The 25,109-nt window shown below is 48.9% G+C and overlaps 11 protein-coding genes across 13 annotated transcripts; 6 read left to right on the top strand and 5 right to left on the bottom strand.

Moving 5' to 3' along the window:
* Nucleotides 1–53: 53 nt before the first annotated feature.
* On the top strand, nucleotides 54–1,749 carry LOC132256809 (N-acetylgalactosamine kinase). Its single transcript, XM_059753367.1, has 3 exons — nucleotides 54–194; nucleotides 248–418; nucleotides 569–1,749. The coding sequence occupies exons 1-3, from the start codon at nucleotides 67–69 to the stop codon at nucleotides 1,653–1,655; spliced, it is 1,386 nt and encodes a 461-aa protein (XP_059609350.1). The 5' UTR covers nucleotides 54–66; the 3' UTR covers nucleotides 1,656–1,749.
* Nucleotides 1,750–1,840: 91 nt separating this feature from the next.
* LOC132256811 (partner of Y14 and mago) lies at nucleotides 1,841–3,088 on the top strand. Its single transcript, XM_059753373.1, has 2 exons — nucleotides 1,841–2,018; nucleotides 2,117–3,088. Exons 1-2 carry the CDS (start codon nucleotides 1,991–1,993, stop codon nucleotides 2,662–2,664), a joined length of 576 nt encoding a protein of 191 aa, XP_059609356.1. The 5' UTR covers nucleotides 1,841–1,990; the 3' UTR covers nucleotides 2,665–3,088.
* Nucleotides 3,089–3,198: 110 nt separating this feature from the next.
* On the bottom strand, nucleotides 3,199–5,282 carry LOC132256778 (G2/mitotic-specific cyclin-B). The gene is made up of 5 exons (XM_059753325.1): nucleotides 5,193–5,282; nucleotides 4,815–5,060; nucleotides 4,438–4,559; nucleotides 3,548–4,364; nucleotides 3,199–3,459 (listed from the first exon to the last, which is right to left on the bottom strand). Exons 2-5 carry the CDS (start codon nucleotides 4,848–4,850, stop codon nucleotides 3,199–3,201), a joined length of 1,236 nt encoding a protein of 411 aa, XP_059609308.1. The 5' UTR covers nucleotides 4,851–5,060; nucleotides 5,193–5,282.
* A 5,786-nt stretch (nucleotides 5,283–11,068) lies between these two features.
* Nucleotides 11,069–11,984, top strand: LOC132256698 (CDAN1-interacting nuclease 1-like). Its single transcript, XM_059753195.1, has 2 exons — nucleotides 11,069–11,567; nucleotides 11,622–11,984. Exons 1-2 carry the CDS (start codon nucleotides 11,079–11,081, stop codon nucleotides 11,952–11,954), a joined length of 822 nt encoding a protein of 273 aa, XP_059609178.1. The 5' UTR covers nucleotides 11,069–11,078; the 3' UTR covers nucleotides 11,955–11,984.
* LOC132256697 (checkpoint protein HUS1) lies at nucleotides 11,953–12,938 on the bottom strand. The gene is made up of 2 exons (XM_059753194.1): nucleotides 12,838–12,938; nucleotides 11,953–12,781 (listed from the first exon to the last, which is right to left on the bottom strand). The coding sequence occupies exons 1-2, from the start codon at nucleotides 12,887–12,889 to the stop codon at nucleotides 12,003–12,005; spliced, it is 831 nt and encodes a 276-aa protein (XP_059609177.1). The 5' UTR covers nucleotides 12,890–12,938; the 3' UTR covers nucleotides 11,953–12,002.
* Nucleotides 12,939–13,062: 124 nt separating this feature from the next.
* On the bottom strand, nucleotides 13,063–14,269 carry LOC132256815 (nuclear pore glycoprotein p62). The gene is made up of 2 exons (XM_059753379.1): nucleotides 14,165–14,269; nucleotides 13,063–14,096 (listed from the first exon to the last, which is right to left on the bottom strand). Exons 1-2 carry the CDS (start codon nucleotides 14,211–14,213, stop codon nucleotides 13,072–13,074), a joined length of 1,074 nt encoding a protein of 357 aa, XP_059609362.1. The 5' UTR covers nucleotides 14,214–14,269; the 3' UTR covers nucleotides 13,063–13,071.
* Nucleotides 14,270–14,289: 20 nt separating this feature from the next.
* On the top strand, nucleotides 14,290–15,118 carry LOC132256817 (large ribosomal subunit protein mL62). The gene is made up of 2 exons (XM_059753381.1): nucleotides 14,290–14,500; nucleotides 14,560–15,118. The coding sequence occupies exons 1-2, from the start codon at nucleotides 14,372–14,374 to the stop codon at nucleotides 15,004–15,006; spliced, it is 576 nt and encodes a 191-aa protein (XP_059609364.1). The 5' UTR covers nucleotides 14,290–14,371; the 3' UTR covers nucleotides 15,007–15,118.
* An 88-nt stretch (nucleotides 15,119–15,206) lies between these two features.
* Nucleotides 15,207–15,754, bottom strand: LOC132256816 (cyclin-dependent kinases regulatory subunit). The gene is made up of 3 exons (XM_059753380.1): nucleotides 15,620–15,754; nucleotides 15,392–15,494; nucleotides 15,207–15,316 (listed from the first exon to the last, which is right to left on the bottom strand). Exons 1-3 carry the CDS (start codon nucleotides 15,676–15,678, stop codon nucleotides 15,242–15,244), a joined length of 237 nt encoding a protein of 78 aa, XP_059609363.1. The 5' UTR covers nucleotides 15,679–15,754; the 3' UTR covers nucleotides 15,207–15,241.
* Nucleotides 15,755–15,861: 107 nt separating this feature from the next.
* LOC132256671 (chromatin modification-related protein MEAF6) lies at nucleotides 15,862–16,789 on the bottom strand. Its single transcript, XM_059753164.1, has 4 exons — nucleotides 16,678–16,789; nucleotides 16,314–16,609; nucleotides 16,056–16,245; nucleotides 15,862–15,998 (listed from the first exon to the last, which is right to left on the bottom strand). Exons 2-4 carry the CDS (start codon nucleotides 16,572–16,574, stop codon nucleotides 15,877–15,879), a joined length of 573 nt encoding a protein of 190 aa, XP_059609147.1. The 5' UTR covers nucleotides 16,575–16,609; nucleotides 16,678–16,789; the 3' UTR covers nucleotides 15,862–15,876.
* On the top strand, nucleotides 16,758–19,904 carry LOC132256668 (nischarin). 2 transcript variants are annotated; one of them, XM_059753161.1, is made up of 3 exons: nucleotides 16,758–17,126; nucleotides 17,180–18,395; nucleotides 19,802–19,904. In XM_059753161.1, the coding sequence occupies exons 1-2, from the start codon at nucleotides 16,758–16,760 to the stop codon at nucleotides 18,383–18,385; spliced, it is 1,575 nt and encodes a 524-aa protein (XP_059609144.1). In that variant the 3' UTR covers nucleotides 18,386–18,395; nucleotides 19,802–19,904. The 2 variants fall into 2 exon arrangements, with proteins under 2 accessions (XP_059609144.1, XP_059609143.1); XM_059753160.1 differs by lacking the exon at nucleotides 19,802–19,904 and having other exon boundaries at nucleotides 17,180–18,587.
* Nucleotides 19,905–19,920: 16 nt separating this feature from the next.
* On the top strand, nucleotides 19,921–24,659 carry LOC132256669 (ras-related protein Rab-38). Of its 2 annotated transcripts, none has more exons than XM_059753163.1 (4): nucleotides 19,921–20,179; nucleotides 22,991–23,216; nucleotides 23,406–23,587; nucleotides 23,658–24,659. In XM_059753163.1, exons 1-4 carry the CDS (start codon nucleotides 20,045–20,047, stop codon nucleotides 23,901–23,903), a joined length of 789 nt encoding a protein of 262 aa, XP_059609146.1. In that variant the 5' UTR covers nucleotides 19,921–20,044; the 3' UTR covers nucleotides 23,904–24,659. The 2 variants fall into 2 exon arrangements, with proteins under 2 accessions (XP_059609146.1, XP_059609145.1); XM_059753162.1 differs by lacking the exon at nucleotides 19,921–20,179 and adding an exon at nucleotides 21,764–22,915.
* The last annotated feature ends 450 nt before the right edge of the window (nucleotides 24,660–25,109 follow it).

Genomic DNA, 25,109 nt, shown 5'->3' with positions numbered 1-25,109 from the left:
ATAAAACACGTGTAAATAAATTAATTCTGCCGTGTGTGCAGCAAACAAAGGTCAACAGCAATTGACATGAGCGACGAAGGTGCGTTCGTGCCCGTTCGCGAGGCGATCGGCTCGGAGGAGGCGCTCAATTTGAAATCCTTCTTCGCCAACGAATTCAACAGGGAGCCCCAGTTTTACGTGAGAGTGCCCGGAAGGTAATCAATGCACCAGGAGTGTCGTCTATTCGCTGATCCGTCGCCTTTCGCAGGGTGAACATCATCGGGGAGCACATTGACTACTGCGGCTACCCCGTTCTGCCGATGGCCATCGAGAAGAACATCATACTGGCCGTGGCGACGACTGAGGACGGCATTCTGCAGCTGAAGAATGCCCAGAACGTGCTCTACAAGCCGTTCAAGTGCTCCATCGACTCCTTCAAGTGAGCTCTTCAGAGTTTTTTTTTGCCTAAACTATCTTCCCAAACCATGTCATCTTATCTTAAGTTTGCTGAACTTTCCAATGTCGAATTGATGATAAACTTGTGATTTATTGACGGGAGCGCTAATCAGGTCAATTGCTTCAATTGCAGGATCGAGCAGTCGGAGGGGAAGCGACCGGAATGGTACAATTACTTCCTCTGTGGCGTACGCGGCGCGCTGGAGGAGATCTTGGCCAGCGGAGGACAGCCCAAGGGTCTCATGGTGGCCGTGAGCGGCAGCATTCCGCCGGCTTCCGGCCTTTCCAGCTCCAGCGCTCTCGTGAGCGCCGCCTGCCTGGCCACGATGCACGCCAATGGCCAGCCACTGCAGAAGCAACTCCTGGCCACCATCTCAGCCACCAGCGAGCGCCACATCGGCACCCAAGGCGGCGGCATGGACCAGGCGATATCATTCCTCGCGCGTCCGGGCTGCGCGCAGTTCATCGAGTGGAATCCCTTGACCGCCACGCCGGTGAACCTGCCGCCGCAGGCGCTCTTCCTCATCGCCAACAGTCTCACGGAGGCCAACAAGGCCGCGACGTCGGACTTCAACCAGAGAGTGGTCGAGTGCCGCCTTGGCTGTCGCCTCCTGGCCAAGATGTCCGGCCGCACTGACTGGCGGGAGGTTCTGCAGTTCGCTCATCTGCAGAAGCTGCTCGGCTACTCGCTGGACGAGATGGAGTCGCTGGCCGAGGAGTGTCTCTCGCGCGAGGTCTACTCGCGCGCCGATCTGCTGGCGGAATTCCAGGTGGACGCGACGGAGTTCGAGGAGTGTCTGCTCACGCCAAACACCCGCTCATCGCAGCTCTTCCGGCTGCGCCAGAGGGCTCTGCACGTCTTTCAGGAGGCCAACAGGGTGATGAAGTTCCGCCAGGCCGCGCAGCTGGGCGACATCGACAGCCTAGGAGAGCTCATGAGGGCGTCCCACGAGAGCCTGCGCGTGCAGTACGAGTGCTCGCACCAGAACCTGAACGATCTCGTGGCGGCGACAGCGCGCGCGGGCGCCAGCGGGCGGCTCACGGGCGCCGGCTGGGGCGGATGCATTGTGGCGCTGTGCCACTCGATCGACCAGTGCGACGGCGCGATGCAGGAGCTGCGAAAGTACTTCGCCCAGCGCGCGGAGGCGGAAGGACGCCGCTTTGAGGATCTAGTCTTCATCACGAATCCCCAGCGCGGAGCTGAGGTGTTCCTCAACTAGCCAGTCTACACTTATCTGTACGTTTATCATGCATTTACCCACTGATATAAATATTCCCAGAGGCAATTGTGGGGACTTTTCCGTTCGTGGATTCTCACTGGAAGAATCCATTGATTACGCTCGGTCAACAATGTTCAAATTCGTCAATTACTCCCAGTCCGCGGGCGCAGATCACAGATGGCGCGCTGGTGTCGCTGGCTGTCAAAACAGTGGAATTCAAGGGGCACTTTTTTGTGAGAATGAGGGAAACTTTGGGTGCTGCAAACCTGCATAAACATCCATAGGCGCTGCACAAATTCACCTCCGACGTAGTCCAATAGACCTAATATTCTAGAATGACGACATATTCCGAGGATAGCGAAGGTGCGTGAGAGCGAGCAGGGCAATAACATCCCTCTAGCTAGGTTATGTTTACACCCCCATTGTTCGGGCTCCCGCACTGTCTCCCGTCTGTCTTGCAGGGAAATTTATTCCGGCCTCCCAGCGACCCGACGGCACGTGGCGGAAGGCGCGCCGGGTGAAGGACGGCTACGTGCCGCAGGAGGAAGTGCCTCTGTACGAGAGCAAAGGGAAGATATTCGCCAAGAAGCCCCTCTTGCCCGTGGGCATGTGTCCCGTGGTGGCGCAGAAGGCGCGCGAGCAGCGCGAGCGTGAGCAGAAGAAGCAGCAGCAGCAGAGCATCCCCGGCCTCCTGGTGCTGAACAAGTCCACGGGCGCCAAGGCGAAACCGCACAGCGCACCCAAGAAGCCCCCCGAGAAGAAGACCAGCCCGCCAGTCACCAGCACCGCCCTGGAGGACGCCACGCGGCAGCTGGGCGACGTGCAGCTCGAGGATCCGGCCAAGAAGCTGAAGAAGCTGCGGCGGAAAGTGCGCGAAATCGAGGTGATCGAGGCGAAGCTGAAGTCCGGCGAGCTGAAGAACCCGGAGAAGGATCAGCTGGACAAGGTGGCGCGCAAGGCGGACATCGTGCGGGAGATCGCCAAGCTGGAGGCGAGCTGCGCCCAATAGTGCGCCGCACACGCGCGCGTCCGGGAGAGCAAGCAAGGGCTGTGGACCATCGTTGTTCCCCTCTTCTGGCGGTTCATTTTCCCTCCCCAAGTGTTTGTTTTCGACGACCCACCCCGCGATTTGGTACAAAGCCTCTCTCTGTCCTCGCCCATCTCACCGTCTGCATTTCATCGTGTATAGAAAGAATTCAGTCTAGCCATTTGTACGTTCGTCTTAAGTTCCCCGCGAGTAAGTTAAGGTCCTGAGATGGTTCAACTGTTGAGCACCCCCGCAAAACACACACACAACACACACAGCATCAGTCTAGAGACTCGCGAGCGAGTCGAATGTGATTTTTCCGACTTATAGCATTGATTCTCCACCCCCAGAAAAGTACGAGAAACTTCTAGTGGATAGAATTATAATAAAGATCTTTAAGAGATAATCCGAATGTATATTTCTTGTCGAGCGTCAGCAGAAAATTTCGCTTAGGACAAACATTTAGCAAAAAAAAGGACACACCTGACGCACAATAGTAATATCGCCAATATCCTCTTACATCGCGATCTCCTCAATCTCGCCAGCCTTCATTTCCGGCAACTCAGCTATCTTGCGCATCTTCGTTGCCCTGTATTTGCTGAAGACTGACTTAAATTGCGAATTTGGCGCTTCCAACACGAGCTTCGCCAAGTCTTTGGTCACCTCCTGCAGCTCCTCCTCGCTGTATTTGGAGTAGTGCTGAAGCGTTGGTGTCCACACGCCCTCAGTCGACGGGCGAATCAGTCTCAGAGACAAATAAATAGCAGCAGCCGCAATCTGAAAGCCACAACAATCGATTACTTCAATTAACTAGAATGCTTAAGCTTGGCACAACTGCCCAAAAACCGACGCAAAAGAGACTCACCAGCGACGGGCGCACGTGAACCATGCTGTACTCGATAGTGGCGAGCTCCAGGAAATACTTGGCGGCGCAGTGGATGATCTCGTCTGCGCGCGCGGCCTTGGAGAAGCGACGCAGGAAGTGGATGGGCAGCGGACGGCAGAGATTGAACTTGAGCTTGCGCAGGAGCGTCTCCTCCATCTGCCTCACCTGGCGATCCGTGTACGCGTTGTCGGAGATGTGCACTAAGTCGTAGATGGAGGGCGGCAGCACCTCCTCATATTTGCTGGCCACAAATAACGCCGCGATGCCCACCAGCTGCAGCGTCTTGCGCGAGAGATTCTTGGACAGCTGCAGCTGCCTGTCCACGAGCGCCACGGTCATGAAGTACGTCTCCGGCACGAGGTGGAACTGGCAGTGCACCTCGTTCAGCCAGTCCATCAGCACCGCCCGCATGCGCGGCTTCAGGTCCGTGTGGTTGGCCATGTAGGCCTCGTGCACAGGAAAGCGCTCCTCCAAGCTGTACAAATAGTCGTAGATGTCGTTCGCGTACTCGGGAATGTGCAGCACGTTTTCTTGATCCTCGGCGTCGATGTCGATTACCTGACTCATGAGGTAGCTCGAGTGGCTCTGCTGGCGTCGCTCCTTCGCTGGTGCCTCCTTGAAGTCGCTCTCCGGCTGCGCCAGAGGAGCTTTCTTCGGCGGACTCTTCACCACGCTCTTCTCCGCCGCCGCGGAAACCTTCTTCACCACCACCTTCTTCGGCTCCGCCTTCACGGCCACGTCTGTCTTCTTCCAACGTGTGTCGACTCGCGGCTTCACATCCTTCAGATCCACCTTCCTGAACACAGTTAAAAAAAAAGACCGTTAAATCGCCCTCCGGACGCCTCTTCTGCCGCCCCTCGTGAACTCACTTTGTGCCCGTCGTTAAGCTCGTCACTCGATTGCCCAGCTCTCCCAGGACAGCACGCCTGGTCACTCTGCCACTCACTTCATTCTTCCCGATCGCCTTCACGGCCAATTTCTCCGATTGATTCTGGGAAACAATAGAACACCGTTATCCCAAGCCACTTTTCCCACTGAATTTCACGACAAAACCCCGCAAAAATCCCACAAATCTACTCACCGACTCCTCCGCAGCACACCCGAGCGCCCCTCTGCCCACACAGCAGCCCAGGAAATTGAGTATTTTCCGGGAAAAACGGGGCCCCGCGGGCAGAGAAGTCTCCCTCACATTCCGCCCTTCCCCATGTACTTTCGCCCCATATTCCTTGTGAAATTCATCACTCACCTCGTCCACCTTCACGGTGCGCTTCCTCGTGGCCATGGTATCCGGAAAAGTGCAGTAAAATGTCGAAAATAGAAAATCCAAGCGCAGAAAATTCAACACTGCAAACAGCCGTTAGCGAGTCAAACAAATTATGCGCTGTGATTGGCCGAGAGCCGCTCGGCTTCGGCGATCGTGGACCGGTCGAAGGCGTTCGTGCGTAATCGGATTAGACCACCTGAAATCACATAACCTCAACACTCGAGATTTCTGCAGAAAATACCGATTTTCCAGGAAAATCAACACAACAGTATACACCGTAAGATGTAATGATCATTGGAGAATACCAATCTGTCCTCAGGAGCTGTGATAAACCCATACATCACCCAGAAATGTACTTACGAATTGTCAGTATTCTCTGCAAAATTACAGCTCTCAGAGATTATTCCTTCAGCTCCTGAAGCTATTCACACGAGAATTGCCACTCTCTCTCTACAAATTAGTTAAATTTCTCAAATAAAGATCCGTAATTTGTCGGTAAAGCGAACAAATGGAAAATCTCCAACGGTTTTTCTCAAATGTTTTCAGGCCCTCTGTGATCTCGTGTGTGAATTATAAAACATTTCGACGAGATTGTTTTTATTTCGAGGGATTCCCAAATTTTACATTCGCTACTGGGTTGGCATTCTGAGTGGTTGTCAGACATTTTGCCGCGCAAAAATTTTGCCAAATTTAACGCTTATCTGGAGGATCTGCGGCTTTTTCGACGACGTGACTGTGGAAAATTGAAGGATGATCCTTAAGGACCCAACAACTGACGGGCAGAATGGGCAAGGCATCCCAGGATGCTCTCACGATGCGACGCTTGGTTGCCAGTTGGATGGCGACGCCGTGATGGGCGCTAAAGATGGCGGAGGTACGTTCTTGCTGATTAGCGGGAGTGATAAGAAGAATCTTTGTGAGATATCACCTTTTGCGGTTGAGAGAGAGCTCAACGTTTTCGGGGAGGTGACGGAGATCATCAGGAGAGCGGATGGCAAGCTTTTGGTTGAGGCAGCTAGTCGTGAACAAGCGGATAAGTTGGCTGAATTAACCTCAATTGCGGATCATGAGGTATCAGTTTCTCTGGATGTTCGTATGAACACATGCAAAGCTATTATCCGAGATGAAGACATGATACATTGGAGTCAGGAGGAGATGCTAGAGAATCTCGCTAGCCAGGGCGTGATTGCCATTAAGAACATCAAATCGCGTCGCAGATTCGCCCGTGGAGCTGCTGCTCAGAATGGAGATAAAGAGAGTGAGTCGGGATGGTATCCTACTCCTCTGTTTATAGTCACCTTTGACCTGCCGAGTCGCCCTCCTTTCCTTAAAGTGGGGTATGTGAAGATTGAGACTCGTGACTACATTCCGGACCCGATTCGATGCTTCCAATGCCAGCAATTTGGACATTTTCGGACTTCCTGCAAGAATGCGGCGATTTGTGTGCGTTGTTCGGAGACGGAGCATCGCCCTAATCCCTGTAAGTCGGGGGTTAGATGTGTGAATTGTGGAGGCCCACATTTTGCGTCACACCGTGTGTGCCCGGTGTATCAGGAGCAGTTTGAGATCCAGAGGATTGCGGCCACTTTTCGGATTCCGTTTAGCACCGCCAGGAGGATCTTTAAGAGCTATACGGGAAATCAACTTACGATGGCGGAGAGGATCGCAAAAGGGATGAACTTTGCGTACCCCCTAGAGACTTCGGGGGCAAGTTGCCGATGCACGTGTTCGTGCATGCGTTGCAAGCCAGAGTTGATGCGTCAATCTTTTGGACCTGCACCTGCGAGTGGCAATAATCCGTCGGGATTGATCAGTGGAGGTGAGGATTTGATTACTCCACTCGTGTCTAAGCCGTCATCGCTGACGTCATCGATTGCGGAACTACACTCGGTCTCCAGTTTGGAGGTATCCAGTATGGAGGTGGACCAAGATTGTGTGAGCGTGGTGGAGGAGGGTCAGAAGATGGAGCGCTCTGACATGGAGGAAGAGAGTAGCAGCCGAGTCGATAAGGTGCGTGACAAGAAGCTGAAGCGCAAAATACGTATTGGAGTGAGCGCCCCTGAGAAAGCCAGCAAGATGTCGAAACATGGGAAGAAGAAGACATCCGAGACTGCGAAGGACAGGAAGGACAAGAGGCCCACGGCCAAGGCAACCTCCTGCCAGGACAATGCAGGAGAGGAGGACCCAGGAAGAGAAGAGGACACCTTTTCAAGCAACGATATTAGGGACATAATTGGAGTGAAGTAAGCGTATCTTTTTTTATTAATTCTTGATTAGCCTTTTTAGCCTTTTTCCTCATTTCAATATGAAAGTAGTTCAATGGAATATTAACGGCTTCTTTAACAATTTTAATGATCTTAAACTAATTGCTGTAAATTTAGATCCCGACTTTATTTTATTGCAAGAGACCCACCTCAAATGTTCTGATTCTCCCTCTTTCAGGGGATACAGTATTGTTTCCAACAAAGACCTTTTCGACGTTGCACGTGGTGGTGCAGCGATTTTAGTCAGGGAAGGCATTAACTTCTCAGAGATCACACTGTTTGATGAAATTGATGCGGTTGCGATTGGTTGTCGCGTGGGGGGGAGAGATCTTGCTCTGTGCTCAATCTATCTGAACCCAAGATATTATTCAATAGCGAATGAAGTTGAAAAGGTATTTGATGGTCTGCCCTCTCATGCGTTGGTGTTGGGAGACTTAAATGCTCATAATACAATGTGGGGATGTGACAGTACCAATGTCAAAGGTAGGCAAGTTGAAGAGATTTTGTTGGATAGGAACATGGCAATCTTAAATACTGGAACCCATACTTATCTTCATCCTGGGTATGGGAGCACCTCAGCGATAGACTTATCTATTTGCACTGCGTCTCTTTTGCCGATTCTCAATTGGAAGGTGTTCGATGACTCATATAGCAGTGACCACTGGCCTATATTGATAGAAACAGTGACTGCTGACTGTAGTAGATCCCAAAGAGTTAAGTGGCAGGAAGAGTCAGCAGATTGGGAGTTGTTTCACAATGCTGGTCTAGGGAAATTTGATTTACAAGAGGAATTATCTATTGAAGAGGCTGTAGAACATTTTAACTGTGTTGTGGATGGTATGGCTTTGTGTAGTATGAAAAGGTCGAATGAGTTTCTGAAGAGAAGAAGGGTACCTTGGTGGAATGATGCCATCAAAAGAGCGATTAATGAAAGAAAGAAAATGTTCAGAAGATTCTCTAAATGTCCCACTTCAGATAATTTGCTTAAACTTAAAGAGAAACAAAAATCAGTAAAAGAATTGATCAGCTCCTCCAAGAGGGAAAGCTGGAGGGAGTTTGTAAGTGGTATTAAACAGGATATGCCGCCAAAGGTTATGTGGGACAGGATACGTAAAATTAAGGGTGCATACTCTTCACCAAGAATTAATGAAATCATTCCGGAGGGCTCTGGGCATTGTTTCTCTTCTGAAAAGGATATCTCTGAACAGCTTGCTATCTGCTTCGAAAAGAATTCAAGTGATTGTGGTTTTTCTGAGCAGCAAATGATGCAAAAGCAGGCATTGGATAGCTACAGAACTGCTTCAACAGTGAGTTATCCAGCCGCTTTGGATGATGTTTTCTCTCTCGAGGAGTTAGAGTCGGCATTGCGTACTTTACATGGAAGATCATCAGGACCGGATGGGATTTCGTACGGAATGATCCGTCACCTTCCTCCGGGAGCGTATAGGTATCTTCTTCACATTTATAATAGAGTATTTGAGTCAGGATGCTTCCCGAAAATCTGGAAAACTGCTAATGTGATTCCAATTCTTAAACCAGGCAAAGATCCAACAAGTCCTCTTAGTTATAGGCCCATCTCCTTGTTAAGTTGTGTGGGAAAGCTTCTTGAAAAGATGGTGGCGAGAAGGTTGAATTGGTGGTTGGAGAGTATGGAGCTATTATCTCCAATGCAATCTGGTTTCAGGAGAGATAGAGGCACGATGGATAATTTAGGTTTTATTCAACACTTTGTTGCCAACAACTTAAACAATTCGCGACATGTCACGTTGGTGAACTTTGATATTGAGAAGGCCTATGAAAGAGTGTGGAGGAGAGTCATCATTAATAAACTTATGGATTGGGGCTTGGGTGGCAAGATGTTAAACTATATTGTAGATTTCTTGGAGGATAGAATGTGTAGGGTGCTGGTGGGTAATACACCATCATCGGAGTTCTCCCAGATTAACGGGACTCCAACTGGTAGTGTTCTTTCAGTGTCTTTGTTTTTGATTGCGATCAATGGTTTGTCGGAATCCCTTTTGGAGTCAGGTGTGGATGTTCAACACTGTTTGTATGCGGATGACTTGACCATTATGGCTTCTGGTCAGGACCAGGAGTCGCTTGAACTCAAGTTGCAAAGCTCATTTCGGGTTATCGAGTCTTGGGCTACAGAGTATGGTTTTAGGTTCTCTCCTCAGAAGACCAAAGCCTTGCATATTTGTAGGAAACGCTATTGCCGTCCTATGAATCTATCTCTAGGAGATTCCCCTATTGAAAATGTGTCACATATGAAAATTTTAGGAGTCTTGTTTGACAAGGCTTTCAACTTTCGGAAACATATTAGAGAACTCAAATTAAACTGCCAAAAACGACTCAATATCATCAAGACTTTGGCTAGTACAGAATGGGGAGCGGAGAGAGATCAACTGCTGAAGGTTCATCAGGCTCTTGTTTGTGGAAGGCTGGATTACGGTGTAATAGCGTATGGTTGTGCAAGCCAGACGGAGTTGAAGAAGTTGGATGCAGTATATCATTGTGGTATTCGTTTGGCAACGGGTGCTTTCAGATCTTCCCCTGTGGTTAGCATTCTTGTGGAGGCGGGGTTCAGCTCTCTTTTCACTCGTCGGGAATTACTGAAGGTGAGATATTGGGATAAGGTGAAGGACGCTACTGGTTTTTATAATTCAATGAATAATGGTTACAAGGAAGGGGGAAGAGTCAATTCCTGGGTGAGAGGAGCAATTAGATGGCATGAGGAGAGAGGGACGCCGGTTCACAGAGTGCTGAGCTTCTATGGTGTTGAACCGGGCTGGAGATTTGATTCATCATGTGTGGACCTTTCTCTTAAGGCTCATTGGGGCAATAAATCCTCCCAATTCTGTTCTGATTATCTTGATGAAAAGTTGGCGAGCTTGGAAGATTATCAAAAAGTTTATGTTGTTGGTAAAAAATTCAAAGGCAAGGCTGGTGTAGGAGTTTTTGTTCAAAGTAGAAATATAGTTGCGGAATTGAAGGTCAGTGATATGCTAACCACCTACAGTTTAGAGGCAATATCAGTGCACAATGCTTGTAAGTTTGCGTTAGGGTTTCAGAAAGCTGTGATCATTTCTAACTCAGCTCCAATCTTGGAACATCTAAGGGAGAGTTACGGATCGAACCCTTCGTTGGCCCTTATCAGAGATCTTCTGATAAGGAATCCCAATAGAGTGAGGTTCATTTGGGATCCGGGTCTTTTGGAGGGGAGCAAGGCTGCCAGTACATTCGCCAAGAATGGAGCTGGAAAGCCTTCTCCCAGGGTTGAAATAGTGAGTAGAGCAGATTTGAAGGTTTGGTGTAATTCGATGTTGAGAGCTCAGGGAGCCAGAGAGTGGAGGAACATCAGTTGTTTGGATAATAAGTTGAGAGAAATAAGTGAAAGGTGCAGATTCAGAAATGTTTTTGAAAACAGAAGGGATCAGGTTGCCTTGACTAGATTAAGAATTGGTCACTGTTACTTTTCACATGGGCATTTAATGTCCCGAGAAACGAGGGACTCCCCCCTGCGTTGCAGCCTCTGCAGCTGTGATCTTTCAGTCAGGCATATTTTAATGGAATGCCCAAAATCGGAGGCATTAAGAGAGTCCCTGCGCGCCACTACATTAGGAGAACTGTTGGGTAGCGTGGAAAGGGCGAAGTTGGAGACTGTACTGCAATTGGTGAGAAGAGAGGGAGGGAGAATCTGAAGAGGTATTTTAATAAGGTCTATTTCTAGTTCTATTTTGTTTTAAACATTTCAGTCGGGGTTTAAATATATAATCATAACAATAAAGCTTTCAATTCTAATTTAAATTCTAACGAATTAACTAATACGCTTACGAGTAGGGTAAAGTAAGAAATTTGTAAGTAGTATGTAAGCAACTGGTTAGTAACGAGTCCGGGAGTGGCGAATGGCAAGAGCCCGCAAGCCACGATAATAAACTATTCATTCATTCATTCCCAAATTTTACTCCTGGACACTGTGAAAATGATTATCTTGACTAGTGCGCTGTACAAAGAGATCCTGCAGCACATCAAGAACTTCCCTGGACTGTCAATTGAGTGCTTCCATCACCTGCATCACTTGTATCCTCATTTCTCTCCGCGAACACTGTGGAGCATCCTGAGTTGGGAGCACAGAGAGAGAATGCCTGAGAATGCCCAGCAAATCAGTGACAACAGCCCGGAGTTGTTGCAGGAGTACGAGAAGAGACTGGAGAGAGACCCATCGTCCGCTTTCGCTCTGCTTGTCATGGCAGCAGAGAAGAAATACTCGCCATACATGCTCTCCCAGGCGCTCATCAAGGAGAAGTTGAAGACTTCCGATGGCAAAGCCAGCAGATTGCTCAACAATCCCTCCAGGATAGCTGATGAGGTGCTCAGGCTGAATGTGCAGCAGTGCATTGAACTGGACAACTTGATGGGGCCCGTTCCGGACGCCTACAGAGACGCGATAGGAGTGTTCTTCGAGGAAATGGTAAGGATTTGTGCTGATTTCTTGATGTTGAGACTCACGAAGTCCTCATTGAAGTTGTACGACACACTGAAGAAGGCGAGGATAGAGTTCCACACGGAGAAAGACCTGCGAAGGATGGGCTTCAGAAAGACTCCGGACGCCAGACTGCTCTCCAGGTGCTTCTATCGAGGGCAGAGGATTCACTGGATCGAGAGCAAGGCGTTCTTCGGCAACAGCCTCAACCACAGCGATGTGTTCAGGCGTCAACTGGCGCCCTATCTGCATGACTTCGGCCCGGGAATTGTCATCTACTGGATGGGCTTCGTCGAAGACATCCTCGACTATGGCCCGGACATTCACGTGCGATGCGACTTTCCCGGTCCTCAAGAGCTCTTTGTGGAGTTCTAGTCAAAGAAATGTGATAAAATGCCTTAATTAAAGTGTGATGAGGGTGTTTTATTCAGTGGTCGCGGGAATAACGCAAGTCATGATGACTTTGTCCTGCACTTTCACCTCGAATTTCACGAGATGCCCTTCGCTGATGCTGCATCTCATGTCAGTGCAGGGAAGCTGACTGTTGGCGAGGAACAGAGCAAGTCTCCTGCTCTCAATTTTGCAGGTGATCTTCTCGGATTCGCCCTGGGCGAAAACATCTTGATTCCTGCAGTGGCACGAGATCTTGGCCATTGGGGACTCCGAGATGAAGGACACCGTGCCGTTTCTCACTGTCTGCACACTCATGACGGTCGAGGACTCCCGCATTGCCTCAATGATGCCCCCGATGCTCCTCACGCCGGGCACGCCGACCGTCATCTCGAAGTCCGGCAAGCTCGGCAGCTGATACTGCAGCCAGTCTCGCCGGGAAACCACCATCACGGGCACATCGTGCGAGATCCGGCGACTCGCCGCAGACGTACTCGACGGGATCTCCATTTCCAGGCACAGACAAGCAATATTCTTGCTCATCAGCTTCAATTTCAGGTATGACGTCTCGCTATTCCTGCTCCCGCTCAGAACACGCACGAGATTGGCCGCCTTCATGATCAGGATAATCGCGTTGTGACTCTCTGACAGCCCATCCATCACGTACTCCGCGAAGAACACCGTCTTCTCCAGGTCACACCACATGGGCAGCGCCGTCTGGGGCGAATCCACGTTCACAGCGACTGCCAGGCGATCCGGAAGGGCGTTGAAGATGACATCCTTGCCGCACTTCGACAGCGTCGTCACGATATCTGAAAGGATTCCTTGTGAATATCATTCCCTGTGACTTCATGGCCGAGCGACTCACTGAAAAAGTCCTTAATTGACAAGGAATCCCTGATAACTGCCCGGAATTTCATGGTTCTGTGAATGTTTGTACTTGTCTGAACACGGCGCGCGGGAACATGACGTCACTCAATCATGCCTCGCTGCGATTGTGAAGCGAATTCCATTGGATTTTTCCGAGGTGTTTCGCAAGCAAAAAGATAATTGAAAAATCTCGTTTTTATCAAAGAAAATCATTTAATCCAGGAATCGGAAACTACTTCATCCACGCCGAGCGGTCGTTGTCCCTCTTGATGGTCTCCAGGAGCTTGGGAATCTCTTCGAGGTTGCTGGAGATGGCCGTGGTGGAGGACTCGATCCACTGCAGCGAGCTCATGTGGGCGTTCAGGATCTTGCCGATCTGTACGATGGGATCGTTGGGGTCGCGCTCCTTGTTGGCCTCGTTCAAGTGCTCAATCACCTCCTTCAGATCCTCGGACATCTGCTTAAGCTGCGTGTCCAGGTTCTCGGCCAGCATGTACGTCTGCGCGCGCTCTCCGTCCACCTGCACCATCTTGGCCAGCTCGCTCTCCAGCGGCTTGATGCACTCTTCTAGTTCCGAGTGCTGCGCCGCGATGATCTCCAGCTCGTGCTCCAGCACTTTCTGCTCCGCCGTCACGCTCTCCACGGACTCGTGCAGGTTCACGATCTTCTTCGCGTTCTCCGTGAGGATCTTATCCCAGGCATTGATCTCCGTGGCTTTGTTGGTGAACACCTTCTCCTGGCCCTCCAGCTCCAGCGTCCACTTGTTTATGCACTCCTCCAGCTGGCACAGGTTCAGCTGCCCGACGGCGCTCTGCTGCGACGAGGCCGTCGTCACGGTGGCCGTGTTGAGATTCACAGCCGCGCCCTGGGTGCTCTGCTGGCCAGGCACCGTGACGCCCGCTTGGGTGGCCGTGGTGGGAATGCGGAAGCCGCTGAAGCTCGCCGTGGTCGCGGCGGGCATCGAGAAGGACAGGCTGGCGCCCGTGGTGGCCGCGGGCGCTGCCGATGGGAGCTGGAAGCCCGCCGCGGCAGGAGCGGCTGCAGTTGTGGCTGCAGACGTGATGACTGGCGTGAATCCCGCGAAGGGAGACGCAGTGCTGCTCGCGGTGCCGATTCCGGACGTTGCGGAGGTGCCAAAGGACAGACTGGCGCCACTGCTTGTCGTCGCAGGTGTGGCGGAGAAGAGGAGTGGCGTGGATTGTGGCTTAAGACCCGCATCGCCTCCTCCTGTGGTGCCAAAAGTTATGGATCCGGGAGCTGTAAAATTGAGGGTTAGATTGCAAAATGTCCTTATTTCTCCCGTCACATTCACTATTTGCACTCACTCGATGGGGAGCCGAATGTGAATCCTGTTCCTCCACTTGGATTGTTCATGATTGTGTTGATTATTTGCTGGGAAATTAAGGAAATTCGCGAAAAACCAGCATCCAAACAAAAGCCCTGCCGAACAACTGACGGCGCGCCGATCACGTGATCTTTCGACCAGTTTCACAACCTCACTTTCGTGCTGGAATTTCTTGCTCAGGAAGAAAATGTTGAAAAGCGTGAAATCCCTCTCGGGATGGTTGCCCCAAGTCAGGGGAATGTGCTACAAGAGTGACTTGAGCCTAGAGAAGCTCTATCCAAAGACCAAGACGAAAATATTCACTCCTTCGTCGCCGGTGAGATAAACAAACATTCCTGGATTGAGTAGAGATTTCAGCTATTTTCTCCCTTGCAGCCTGCGAGATCTGACACGAAATTCAACGGATATATCCCCGTGGAGCAGCTGGAGATCACATACAGCCGCAGCAGCGGTCCCGGCGGTCAGAATGTCAACATGGTAAACACGAAGGTGGATTTGCGGTTCAAGCTGGACTCCGCTTCCTGGATTCCGGAGGGCGTGCGAGCGAAGATGCACGAGAACTTCAAGAGCAGGATTAACAAGGACGGCTATTTCATGGTCAAGAGTGACTTGACGAGGTTTCAGCACATGAATCTGGCGGATGCTCTCGAGAAGCTGCGCAATTTGATCCGGAACCTGGAGAAGGGTGAACATGTGGAGCCCTCAGTGGACGCCCTGATTCGCCAGCGGCGACTGAAGGACAGAGCCAATGCCCAGCGATTGCTGGTGAAGCGAGAGAGATCCCAGATAAAGGCTCAGCGACAGGCGCCCATAGATTTCTGAGCATAGAAAGTACACACTTTGTAATTACAAAAATACATTAGTTCATTTTTGATTGATCGAGATACAAAACATCCTTCCTGGGCGCCCGGAAAAAGGGGGCTCGGAAGGGCTACAGCTAACAACTCAGACTAACAATAGTGGAATTCATGGTGTTTCCTTTGTTGGTCCCAGACAAAGGCAGAACAGAGAGAGAGAGCGAAAGAGAGGGAGAAGTGATGAACAGCTGCCGGAGGAGTTACTTGGTCTCCTCCTGGATGGGCCGACGGAAGAGCAAAATATGTGGCTCTGGGTCGTGAATCATGTAGTGAACCTGCAAGCAACACATTCCCGAATTACAGTCACAATCTTCCCGGTCAAACAAGAAAAAAAAAGCCCGGAAACTCACCCATCCTCGGGACTGCTGCACTCCCAGTGCTCTCCACTCGGTCTCGGACATGAGATGTGTTTTTGGGATGTTCTTGGCCAACTCCTTGGGCAACACGACGTGTCTGAAAGAAGGAAATCACGCGATGAATCCCGCGAGTCTCAGGGCAAAACAAAGCAGCTGCCGGAAAAGAGTGACGAACAAGTTTCTCTTCCCTTTCCTGCTCACTCAGCGCCGCTCCCCACTCACCTGTACTCGAACTCCTTGTCGTAGTACTTGCTGGAGTAGTGGATATCCTTGGCACTCATCTTTTTCCGCAGAAAATGCGATTTTCTCAAGAAAGGACGCGTTTCTCGCCTGCTAAACTGTCACTCCACTTTCAATATGGCCGCTAATTTGAACGAGAGCGCTGTGAGTCGCAAAATTATGGCACACGCCGAAAATCCGGAAAGTGTCAAAACACCACCTGTCAGCTCGCAGAAAAAGCCTTTATTTTTATGTACAGATTACCGATGGCGCGCTTTCTTGGTGGAGCTGCTCTTCTTGTTGGACATGCTCGCCCCCGTCAGTTTGTGCTTCACCCCTGCGCTGTCTTTCGACGTGGAGGTGGTGGGAGTGTGAGGTCGTTCTAGAAACATCAAAAACTCAGTCATATAAGGCTGCGAGTGTCGCGCGACGACTCTACCTGACTGCGAATTGAAATCTCCAGCGAGTCCCTGACTCTTGCCACTGTTGGCCAGGCCATCGTGGGCGGTAGTGGTGTTGTGGTGATTCGAGTTCACCCCTGAGATCTGATTGTCACTCGAGTCCTCGTTATTTGTGGCCGATTCCGACTCACTGTGTCTGTCATTTGGGTCCACGAGTCCGCTGACAGCCTAAAAGATGCGTAAACAACATGTAAATAGATCAAGAAATACCCTTAAGAGATTGCTAGGACACTTACAGCCATGGAAGTGATGGAAGACTTGGAGAAGAGCCTCTCGGCCTCCTTGAATTTGCGATTCCTCTTGTCCGCCTTGGAGTTTGTGGCCTTATTTGTCGTCAAGTATCTGTCCCATCCTCTAATGATGTTCCCATAAAGCTGAGTGTCCTCCAGATATGATCCCTCGAAGGCGTAGATCTGCCTCTCCAAGTTGGCCAGCGTCTCTGAGATTTCCGCTTTGCGTTTTATCAAGTCCGCCAACTCCGCTGTGGTGGACGCCATGATGACTGTTTACACTCACTCTTTTCCTCCTCACGCTGAAACCAAAGCACGCACGACCATTACTGCTGTTGCAAATGAGAGCCAGGCACTCAATCTCCAGAACCTTGTCAGTTATTTTGTGGCAATTTGCCGGGAAATGAGGGAAAATGTGGTTTATTTTGAGGACTCGGCCGGATCAAAACAATGCCAAGTGACACTTTGGCTCTTCTGTTGGCAGCACTGGTTAATGATGACTTTCCGGAATTATCATTGACGGAACGAAATTCCTCATCGGAAGAACAACAAGAAGGAAGAGGTGCTCAAGGGATTTCCGGTGATTGCAGGCGAGTGAATTGGCCAGGAAGGATGTCATGCATGGTGCGCAACCCCTCGGACATCACGCTCTCCATCCCCAATATCGTGGAGACGGATGGAGTGACGCAGTACGAGATAGAGGTGAAAATCGGAGAAGTGTCCTGGCGAGTGTTCCACAGATACCGCGACTTCCAGGAGCTGCACGAGAAGCTCGTGTCCGAGAGGAGTGTGTCGAAGGATCTCCTGCCACCCAAGAAGGTATGTCTGCCCAATTAAGTCACGAGAAGTGCTGAGAAATGGGGATTTTTCAGGTGATCGGCAACAGAAATCCCGCCTTCGTGGAGAAGCGCAAGGCTGGGCTGGAGAAGTACCTTCGGGAGGTGCTGATCTACCTGCAGCTGACGATGCCGCGGGAGTTTGTGGAGTTCCTGCACTTGCACGAGTATGACATCATTCATCTGCTGCACACAATGGCGGAGAGATTCTATCTGGACGGTGACTCAGTGCTCAGCGGCTCGCGCAGTCAGACATTCTCCGTTCTGGAGCTTCACGCCATCAGCGAGCGCCTGAAGCTGCCCTCGGAGGTGTCGGAGAAGAAGTACGACTTCTCGCATGTGCTGGACTTCTGTTCGCAGCTCGAGAGAGTCATCGTGATGCCCAGAAGAGGCGAGAACGCCCTCGAAGGCCGAAGCAGGGCGGATTTGCCGCTGGGAAGCAGCAACATCATTCCGCAGAGTCTCAAGTTCGATATGGTGGCTTTCAAGACGCTACAGGAGATTCAGCTGATCGGCGTGAGTCCGGCGAGCATCGTGAACGCCGCAGCGATCAGGGACAGCCTGAAGACGCTGCATGTGCATCTCACAGACACACAGCGGCTCAGCGACGTCCTGCTCTGTGATGACATCCACAAGACGGCTGTGAGTGATCCGGAAAAGGTGTGGCGAAGTGTCGAAGTGGCCAATTTCTCGGACAACAAGCTCATCGCCATCGACGAGTCCATCAAACTCCTGCCCAAGATCGCCACGCTGACGCTGGACAGGAACGAGCTGACGACCGTGCAGAATCTCAACGCCATGCCCTGCCTCAGTGCGCTGAGTCTCACGGAGAACAAGATCGCGCAGTGCCTGGATTGGCACTTGGAGCTCGGCAATCTCGTGACGCTGATCCTGTCGCAGAACTTCATCCAGAGCCTCGCCGGCTTCCGCAAGATGTACTCCCTGGTCAATCTGGACGTGAGCTGCAATCAGATCGGCGACATCGACGAGGTGGATCATCTCGCGAACTTGCCGTGCATCGAGAATATCAAGCTGACGGGAAATCCCGTGGCGGGAAGCGTGGACTATCGATCGAAGGTGCTGTCGCGGTTCGTGGAGAGGATCGGCGAGATGTGCCTGGACAACGAGAAGGCGTCGCAGAAGGAGGTGGACACCGCTCTAGTATTAGCCGCCCTGAAGATATCCCAGGACAAGATGGACAGCCCGCGCAAGGTGTCCTCGAGTCTCGGCCTCCTGAGGTGATTCTCCGCAGGTATTTCACGCCACTTCTCCGCATGCCGAATAAATGCTGTGCGTCGATGCAATCGACTCGCCAGATGATCCACTTTTCCGTCCGCACGCCGGCAAAAATGCCCAGAGATACGAGGCAGTTCAATGAAATGTTAATGACTAATTCGCATAGTGAGTTTTGTGGGACAAACAATTTCAATTTCGAGAGCGATAACACGAGTGTCTAATCCTCCATTTGAGATGCGCCAGTCACAGTGCGACTCCGCACACTTGGAGTGCGCCTTTGTGTGGCCGAAGGGGTGATTCTGGGCTTTTTCCAAATGGGCTCGTCAAACAGGGAAACTTTCCAGATGCTCAAGATAAGTGCGCAACAAGTAGCGCTGAAAAGTCAACTGTTTGCAGTCAATTGAGACGGAATTTTCACGCTTTGTGCGATTAATCCTTGCAAGGATTCTGGCGGAAAAGGTTATTTTTAACTCTCTTCGGGCTCCAGAGACATTCTCACGCCACGTGATTTGATATCTTTGGCATCTTTTCGTATTCTTATCGTGAATGATTCAACAGAAAAAGAGAGAATTCAGCTTCAGAAACGCTTCATTAGACTTGGAAGAGATGAGAGAAAATGCTTTGATCGATTTTCCATTGAGTTCTTTTACACTTTTTCTATATATAAAGACTTATTAGTAATTCGGAGCAGCTGCTAAACTGTTATTTTCCATATTCAATTATGGAAAATATTCAATTGTTGAAAATTATTCACAATTCTGTCAATTTGCAAAACAATTCCAGTTAGGAAAATGTCTGTAGAATATTAATTTGTTCAGTAAATAATCCCAGAAAGTGTTAATTGGAAAGCAAAATGAATCAAAACTTGTCATAAATCGAGAAATTATATATGTTTTATACTTTTCTGGATCATTTTACTGACCAAACATCTCAAATACCTCAAATACTAAATGTATTTGGGTATTTGATTCAATATTTTGGCCGTAATATTCGCATTCTCTCCTCAATTGACCTTTTTCGGCGCGAGGCTGACGAGGGGTAACATTGAATTCTCAGCTGTTGTGAGGCGATTTTCGCTGGGATTTCCCTTCTGAATCGAGAGCTCACGTGAGATTCCAATCGTGATTGCCTTGCAATATGCCCGCGTGGTGAGCGAGAGGGTCGTCGGGAGAGTTCCTCACTCCATTCGCTTCTGGAGTTCTCCTCCGAAGTTGCGCAGGATTTTCTGCATGCGCACTTAGAGTGTCGGATGCATCGGGACTTTTGACAGAGAGAGGAACGGGATTGATTGGGTCTGGCGAGTGTGTGAAAAATGGTAAATGCCAACAATTGGCAATTGAGGCGCTTGGCGGGAATCGGAATCGCACACGAAGTGAAGTGATGTCGTGTCTCTAATCTCAGCCTGTCTCTCTCTCTTCCCAGTTTTGCTCGGGTATCAAAACATTTATCAGTGAGTCGTGCGCTGTCGGAGACAAACCAAGGCATATTCCAAGTGACTCTCGTGGCGACACAACTCGCCTCAGCGTGCCAAATATCCGTGCCATGTGAAGTGGAGAAGTCCGTCTGGGAACAGTGTGAATAGAGAGAAAGAGAGCATCTTCCTGGGACGCGCGCTCGTGGTCAGTGTCGTGCCTTCAGCAAGTGAGTGGTGATGGTGATTGTCTCATGGGCGCTGGAGTAATTGCCACCGTTTCAGCGCGCTACAGCAAGTCCAGGCATCACAGTTCCCGTCGCTCCAGCGACTGCCACAGTAGCCACCGGCAGGAGTGCCCAGGAGTCCGCAGCCAGAGACACTCAGTGGTGAGTCAATGAATCCCCAGGCGATACGTCTCTCTCTCTCTCTTGCATATCACAGTCATTGCCACAGAACTGATAAAGGCGAAAATTGACTGGAAAGTTACTTTTGAACCCGGGCGATGGCAAAACACAGGAAATCAGTCGCAGAGCCAATGTTCGGCCAGATTCCGCGCGCCCTTTCGCCCTCTCGCCACCCCGCGGGGGCAATTTAATTTTAATTAGGCAACTCGCAATTCATACTTTTCGGCCGCGCAGCGCGTGTCTGTTTACATGTTTTCCCGCGGGATTTTTTCCCTGCGCCACTCTCGGCGCCACAAACATATTTATGCGTGTGCATCAAAATATACTCACAATAATTTGTACAACTCTGGCAAATCGCACACTTTTTTCTCTCTCCGGCTCCATTCACTAGTTGAAACGGGTTCTAATTCGTCACTTGTGACGACTAATTGGGTCAATTTGCTGGCCAGCGCGATGCAAATCTTCTTTTTTTTTGCACATCAATTCGAGAGAGTCTGCAAAATTGCTGACTTTCTTCTTCTGTGGGAATGTCTTATCTGCGGGTCTATAAATAGATGCCTTAGTGTTTACTCGGCAGAACTTTCTTTGCAAAGTGCCACAGTTTTTTTTCTTTCTTTCTTTTATTATTACTATCGGGAGTTGTTAGATTTTGGGAAAGAGACGCTATTTCACTGATAAGTTGCACTGAATTCCCCATTTATTTCCTATTTATCAGGCTACAAGATAAGGTGAGATGATAAGAAATTGATATTGATAGTAATTGGTTGAAAGTGAAGTTTCAAAGCTGGCAATGAAGGTCATTTTACTCTATTCATAATAATTTCTACGATTTCACAATGAATGTTCGAAGTAAGAAAGAATACATAATTTGGATTTATGCAGCAATGCTTGATGTGAATCTTGATTAAAATGATCACAAATAGAGATTTTAGCCATCAAATATTTGATTTTTAACTTTTTAAATAATAAAAACTAAATTATTATCTACAGATTTTAATGCTGGATTACTGAAAAAGAGAAAATCAGAGATTTTTTACTTTAATTTTAGGATTTCGAGTAATTTAAATCGAGAATTTGGTTAAAAACCTTCATTCTTTATAGTTAATGAAGAGATTTTTGCTTATCAGTTCCAATTTTGAATTAACACAAGTTTATTGTACATTTTTTAAACAGTTCTAAATTTTCCTAAAAAAAAATCGAGAATCTATTTGTGATGAAAGGATTGAATGAGTTAAGAAAACATGAATGAATATTGGGAAAATGTCTGTGGCAATAAAGTGATTTTCAATATCTCAAGTTTCATTGAAAGGCGCCAAGATTGAGTTTCCTAGTGGGGAAAATATGTTGAATTGAATGAAAAAAAATCTTGGCTTATCTCTTATGTAAAATGTATATTAGAAAAATCACGTCAAAATTTCATCATTCGCCCTTTTTTGTGCTGAAGATGCAAAGATGCCTTCAATTGCGCGGCGTCTTCAAATGATTCCCCGTCACTTTCATTGCCGCATTTCGTCATGATATTTTTATCAGCAACTCTTGTGACTGTTCATGCGTTGTTTTGCACTTTGGCGTGTGTGAGACATTTCTGCATAATTTGTAATCAAGACGAGAGAGACAATCAATTGATCTGGCATTTGTGCGATGGGGGAAAAATGTCTACAATTTCAGCGCGAGTGTCTCTTTCTCATAACACCCGATCCAGCGAGTGTGAAGGACTTTTGGCGTGCACTTGGCGAAGGTGCGATTTAGTTTCTCACGCGAATGCTGGTTCAGTGCGGAGTGGCTTTTTCTGCGGTTCGGGTGCTTCAGCGCGAACGTGGGGCGAGTCAGTTAAGCTGGGAGCAAACACTCGCCAGAGTGATTTACAATTGGGGAGAAATTATCATGGTGTGGCATTGCCTGCGGGATTAGAGTGGTTTGTTTGACAAAGAGATGGACGCGGAGGTGAAGATTGTGGAGGAGAGTCTGGGCGAGACATCGAGTCAGGTGAAGATAAGGAATCCTTTCAAGTCGCTGCGCTTGCGGAAGAAGGAAGCGACGAGTGAAGAGGGCGCGAAGCCGCTGAAGAAGTCCAAGAAGATCTCGAGGAACTTCGCCCTCCGCAGCGGATTGGGCAGGAGGCGCAAGATTGCCGACAAGCAGTCGACGGAGGGCTCGCGGCAGACGCCCGAAGGGGGCAATCCGCTGACTGATGTCACGTCACTGTCTGATGCAAGTGCCGAGATTGAGACGCAGAAAGCCCCTGAAGTCCCCATCAGTACGGCTTCCAGTGAGCGTATTGAGTTTCTCGACGACGAGAAACCCCACAGAGCGACTGTGGCGGATCGGGTTTCCGTCTTTCAGCAGCACTCCAAGAAGTCCACCTCGACCATTCGATCGCGAATCGCCAAGAGGTTCCACGTCAGCGAGGCGAATTGCATGCAGGAGTCAGAGGAGTCATCCAAGGAGGCGGCAGAGGAGCCCAAGCGGGAGCCCGTGAACTTCGCCGTGGGCAGCGCCGTCACAACTCCGCCCAATCTCGCCCATCTGCGCCACATCACGTCTCTGGAGAGCGACAGCGAGGAGCAGTCCGAGGAGAACTTCCTGCAGCAGCCCAAGAGCAGGAGTCCCTCCGGGGCGTCACTCAGGCGGATCGCCTATGAGCCTCAGGCGTCACAGGACGCCGATACGGAGCCAGAAATGCCAGCGCACGGGGACTTGATTGCGGACAATGTTGGGGTGCTTTTCCCAAGACTCTAGGAGAAATGCTGATTCTATTTGAGTTCTCATTGGTGCTTCTCTTGTGTTTTGCAGACAAATATGACGCCCAGTGGACAGACGAACGCGGGGAAGAAGGAGCATCTCTACAAAATCCTCGTGATCGGCGAGCTGGGCACAGGAAAGACGTCCTTCATCAAGCGCTACGTCCATCAGTTCTTCAGCAACAACTACAGAGCCACAATAGGGGTGGATTTCGCCCTCAAAGTGATACCGTGGGATGAGAACACGATCGTTCGGCTGCAGTTATGGGACATTGCCGGTGAGAAGCTCAAGGATTCTTATAGTGTTTCAGATATTTAAGGACATTAATCACTCTTTTAAGAAGATTTTTGACGCTTTTTCATGTTGAAAATAGGTGAAAATCACTTTAAATTGCAAAACTTTTCATGAGAAATTGTGCGATTTTATCAAAAAGTGATTTTAATAGAATTTTAATGTGTTCTTAAAGGCCAGGAACGCTTCGGGAACATGACGAGAGTGTACTACAAAGAGGCTGTCGGCGCGTTCATCGTGTTCGACGTCACGAGATCAGCCACTTTCGACGCCGTGGCGAAATGGAAGCAGGACTTGGATGCGAAGGTTCAGTTGCCGGACGGAAGCAACATTCCCTGCGTGCTGCTGGCCAACAAAGTGAGTGGCAATCAATGGAAGAGTCAGTGAAATTGAGTGTGATTGACCGTCTCTTTGTGTGCTTTTGCAGTGTGATCAGGAGAAGCAGGGCTTCGTGTGCAACTCGGCGAAGATGGATGAATATGTGCGAGAGAACAAATTCACGGCGTGGTTCGAGACGTCTGCCAAGGAGAACATCAACATTGAGGAGTCAGCAAAAGCGCTGGTGACGAAAATCCTAATCAACGATAAGACAATTGTGGCCGATCCGGCGGACGAGGAGAAGGTCTTGCTCACAAATTCAACCCACTCAGCGTCCAAATCGTGTGCCTGCTGACTTTATCTTGCCCACTTAATATCCTCCCAGAGAACGTCCATTGTGAGATTTAGCAGAAGTCTTTTATTGTCGTCAGAGAGAGTGAAAACATTGCCGCAAAATATTTCCATTTATTGAAAGAGAGAGAAAGAGATTGTCTTATATATTTGAAGAAAGCATGTTTGTATACTACACAAGTACAAAATTATATTAGGAGATGCGCGGAAGGACATTCAATTTTGCGGAGAATGATAGAGAGAGAGTCTATTTTGTCGTTGGAATCTCGTGATTAACAATTTGGCTTTGGATTTATTGGGCTGTTAGGCGAAGAGAGAAACACATTTTTCTATATCTTTATGTGAGAAAATACTCTGTAATATTGTTTTTCACACACACACGAGGGAGTCTTTTGCGAGCCTCTGGACGGGCGAATCAATATTCTGTTTTCTCCATCCAAAGAGCCGGTATTAAAGAAGCTGAGGCAGAATGCCCTCGAAATCGATTGGCTCCGCACACTCGTGCATATCCAAGCATCATTGCAAAAATCGTCCACGAGGCGTTTGAAGTAACCATTTTTTTATATATATAAAATAGCATTTTTATTTATAGCACGTCACACAATACAAGTCTTTTTCTCCAGAAGATGACTTTTTTTTCTGCCGTATTTACCGACATCGCGAACTGAGCAAATGTTTATATATCAGCAAAGAAGAAAGAGAGTAATTAAATTAAGGCTATGTATTAACTTGTCTCACAGCAAATAAAGCATTTTAGAGGAAAAGCCAATGGACTTTTGGTGCTGAAGAAAAGTGGTGCGTTTAGAAAAGCTTCTCGGAATTTCCCCTGTGATTTAAGTGTGTTGAGTGAAGTTTATTGTGTCAGTTTGTATTTAATTAAAGATTTTCTTCGCAATTATGTTGCAAAGCTGCTTCAATTAGAACTTTGTTGCTTTCTTATAACAGAATTGCCATAAAAATGTAAAAAAAAATCTCATAAAACAGCTTATAAAGTGTTGCATTCTTTCAATATTACAAATATACTTATGGGAAAAAATCACGAGTTTTTAGAGTAATAATAAATTCTATATTAATTTTAAACGCTAAAAACGGAAGAAATCCTTTAAACAATTTTATAATTTGTTTAACACATTGCAAAATATTTCAAACGACAGAATAACAGTTTAAGTAGAATTCCAAGATGACTTCACACTTTGTACATTTGTCAATC

The sequence above is a fragment of the Phlebotomus argentipes genome, unplaced genomic scaffold (assembly GCF_947086385.1).
Source record: "Phlebotomus argentipes unplaced genomic scaffold, Phlebotomus argentipes genome assembly contig_17, whole genome shotgun sequence".
Taxonomy (NCBI): Eukaryota; Metazoa; Arthropoda; class Insecta; order Diptera; family Psychodidae; genus Phlebotomus; species Phlebotomus argentipes.
Note: the sequence above shows the minus strand (reverse complement) of the source record. Positions and strands in the feature narration are given on the sequence as shown.

Coding starts and splice junctions, on each gene's coding strand:
- LOC132256671 (XM_059753164.1), bottom strand. CDS start 16,574: ATGGCGTCCACCACAGCGGAGTTGGCGGACTTGATAAAACGCAAAGCG. Junction 16,246..16,313: donor CTTCCATCACTTCCATGGCT/GTAAGTGTCCTA, acceptor CGCATCTTTTAG/GCTGTCAGCGGACTCGTGGA. Junction 15,999..16,055: donor AGATTTCAATTCGCAGTCAG/GTAGAGTCGTCG, acceptor TGATGTTTCTAG/AACGACCTCACACTCCCACC.
- LOC132256669 (XM_059753162.1), top strand. CDS start 22,130: ATGGACGCGGAGGTGAAGATTGTGGAGGAGAGTCTGGGCGAGACATCG. Junction 22,916..22,990: donor TGATTGCGGACAATGTTGGG/GTGCTTTTCCCA, acceptor TGTGTTTTGCAG/ACAAATATGACGCCCAGTGG. Junction 23,217..23,405: donor GCAGTTATGGGACATTGCCG/GTGAGAAGCTCA, acceptor GTGTTCTTAAAG/GCCAGGAACGCTTCGGGAAC.
- LOC132256668 (XM_059753161.1), top strand. CDS start 16,758: ATGCCAAGTGACACTTTGGCTCTTCTGTTGGCAGCACTGGTTAATGAT. Junction 17,127..17,179: donor ATCTCCTGCCACCCAAGAAG/GTATGTCTGCCC, acceptor GGGATTTTTCAG/GTGATCGGCAACAGAAATCC.
- LOC132256815 (XM_059753379.1), bottom strand. CDS start 14,213: ATGAACAATCCAAGTGGAGGAACAGGATTCACATTCGGCTCCCCATCG. Junction 14,097..14,164: donor CACATTCGGCTCCCCATCGA/GTGAGTGCAAAT, acceptor TCAATTTTACAG/CTCCCGGATCCATAACTTTT.
- LOC132256697 (XM_059753194.1), bottom strand. CDS start 12,889: ATGAAATTCCGGGCAGTTATCAGGGATTCCTTGTCAATTAAGGACTTT. Junction 12,782..12,837: donor GTCAATTAAGGACTTTTTCA/GTGAGTCGCTCG, acceptor GAATCCTTTCAG/ATATCGTGACGACGCTGTCG.
- LOC132256811 (XM_059753373.1), top strand. CDS start 1,991: ATGACGACATATTCCGAGGATAGCGAAG. Junction 2,019..2,116: donor ATATTCCGAGGATAGCGAAG/GTGCGTGAGAGC, acceptor TCTGTCTTGCAG/GGAAATTTATTCCGGCCTCC.
- LOC132256698 (XM_059753195.1), top strand. CDS start 11,079: ATGATTATCTTGACTAGTGCGCTGTACAAAGAGATCCTGCAGCACATC. Junction 11,568..11,621: donor GAGTGTTCTTCGAGGAAATG/GTAAGGATTTGT, acceptor TCCTCATTGAAG/TTGTACGACACACTGAAGAA.
- LOC132256809 (XM_059753367.1), top strand. CDS start 67: ATGAGCGACGAAGGTGCGTTCGTGCCCGTTCGCGAGGCGATCGGCTCG. Junction 195..247: donor TACGTGAGAGTGCCCGGAAG/GTAATCAATGCA, acceptor CGCCTTTCGCAG/GGTGAACATCATCGGGGAGC. Junction 419..568: donor TGCTCCATCGACTCCTTCAA/GTGAGCTCTTCA, acceptor CTTCAATTGCAG/GATCGAGCAGTCGGAGGGGA.
- LOC132256817 (XM_059753381.1), top strand. CDS start 14,372: ATGTTGAAAAGCGTGAAATCCCTCTCGGGATGGTTGCCCCAAGTCAGG. Junction 14,501..14,559: donor TATTCACTCCTTCGTCGCCG/GTGAGATAAACA, acceptor TCTCCCTTGCAG/CCTGCGAGATCTGACACGAA.
- LOC132256816 (XM_059753380.1), bottom strand. CDS start 15,678: ATGAGTGCCAAGGATATCCACTACTCCAGCAAGTACTACGACAAGGAG. Junction 15,495..15,619: donor GACAAGGAGTTCGAGTACAG/GTGAGTGGGGAG, acceptor TCCTTCTTTCAG/ACACGTCGTGTTGCCCAAGG. Junction 15,317..15,391: donor TGCAGCAGTCCCGAGGATGG/GTGAGTTTCCGG, acceptor TGTTGCTTGCAG/GTTCACTACATGATTCACGA.
- LOC132256778 (XM_059753325.1), bottom strand. CDS start 4,850: ATGGCCACGAGGAAGCGCACCGTGAAGGTGGACGAG. Junction 4,560..4,814: donor GCACCGTGAAGGTGGACGAG/GTGAGTGATGAA, acceptor ATTGTTTCCCAG/AATCAATCGGAGAAATTGGC. Junction 3,460..3,547: donor TTCACGTGCGCCCGTCGCTG/GTGAGTCTCTTT, acceptor TGTGGCTTTCAG/ATTGCGGCTGCTGCTATTTA.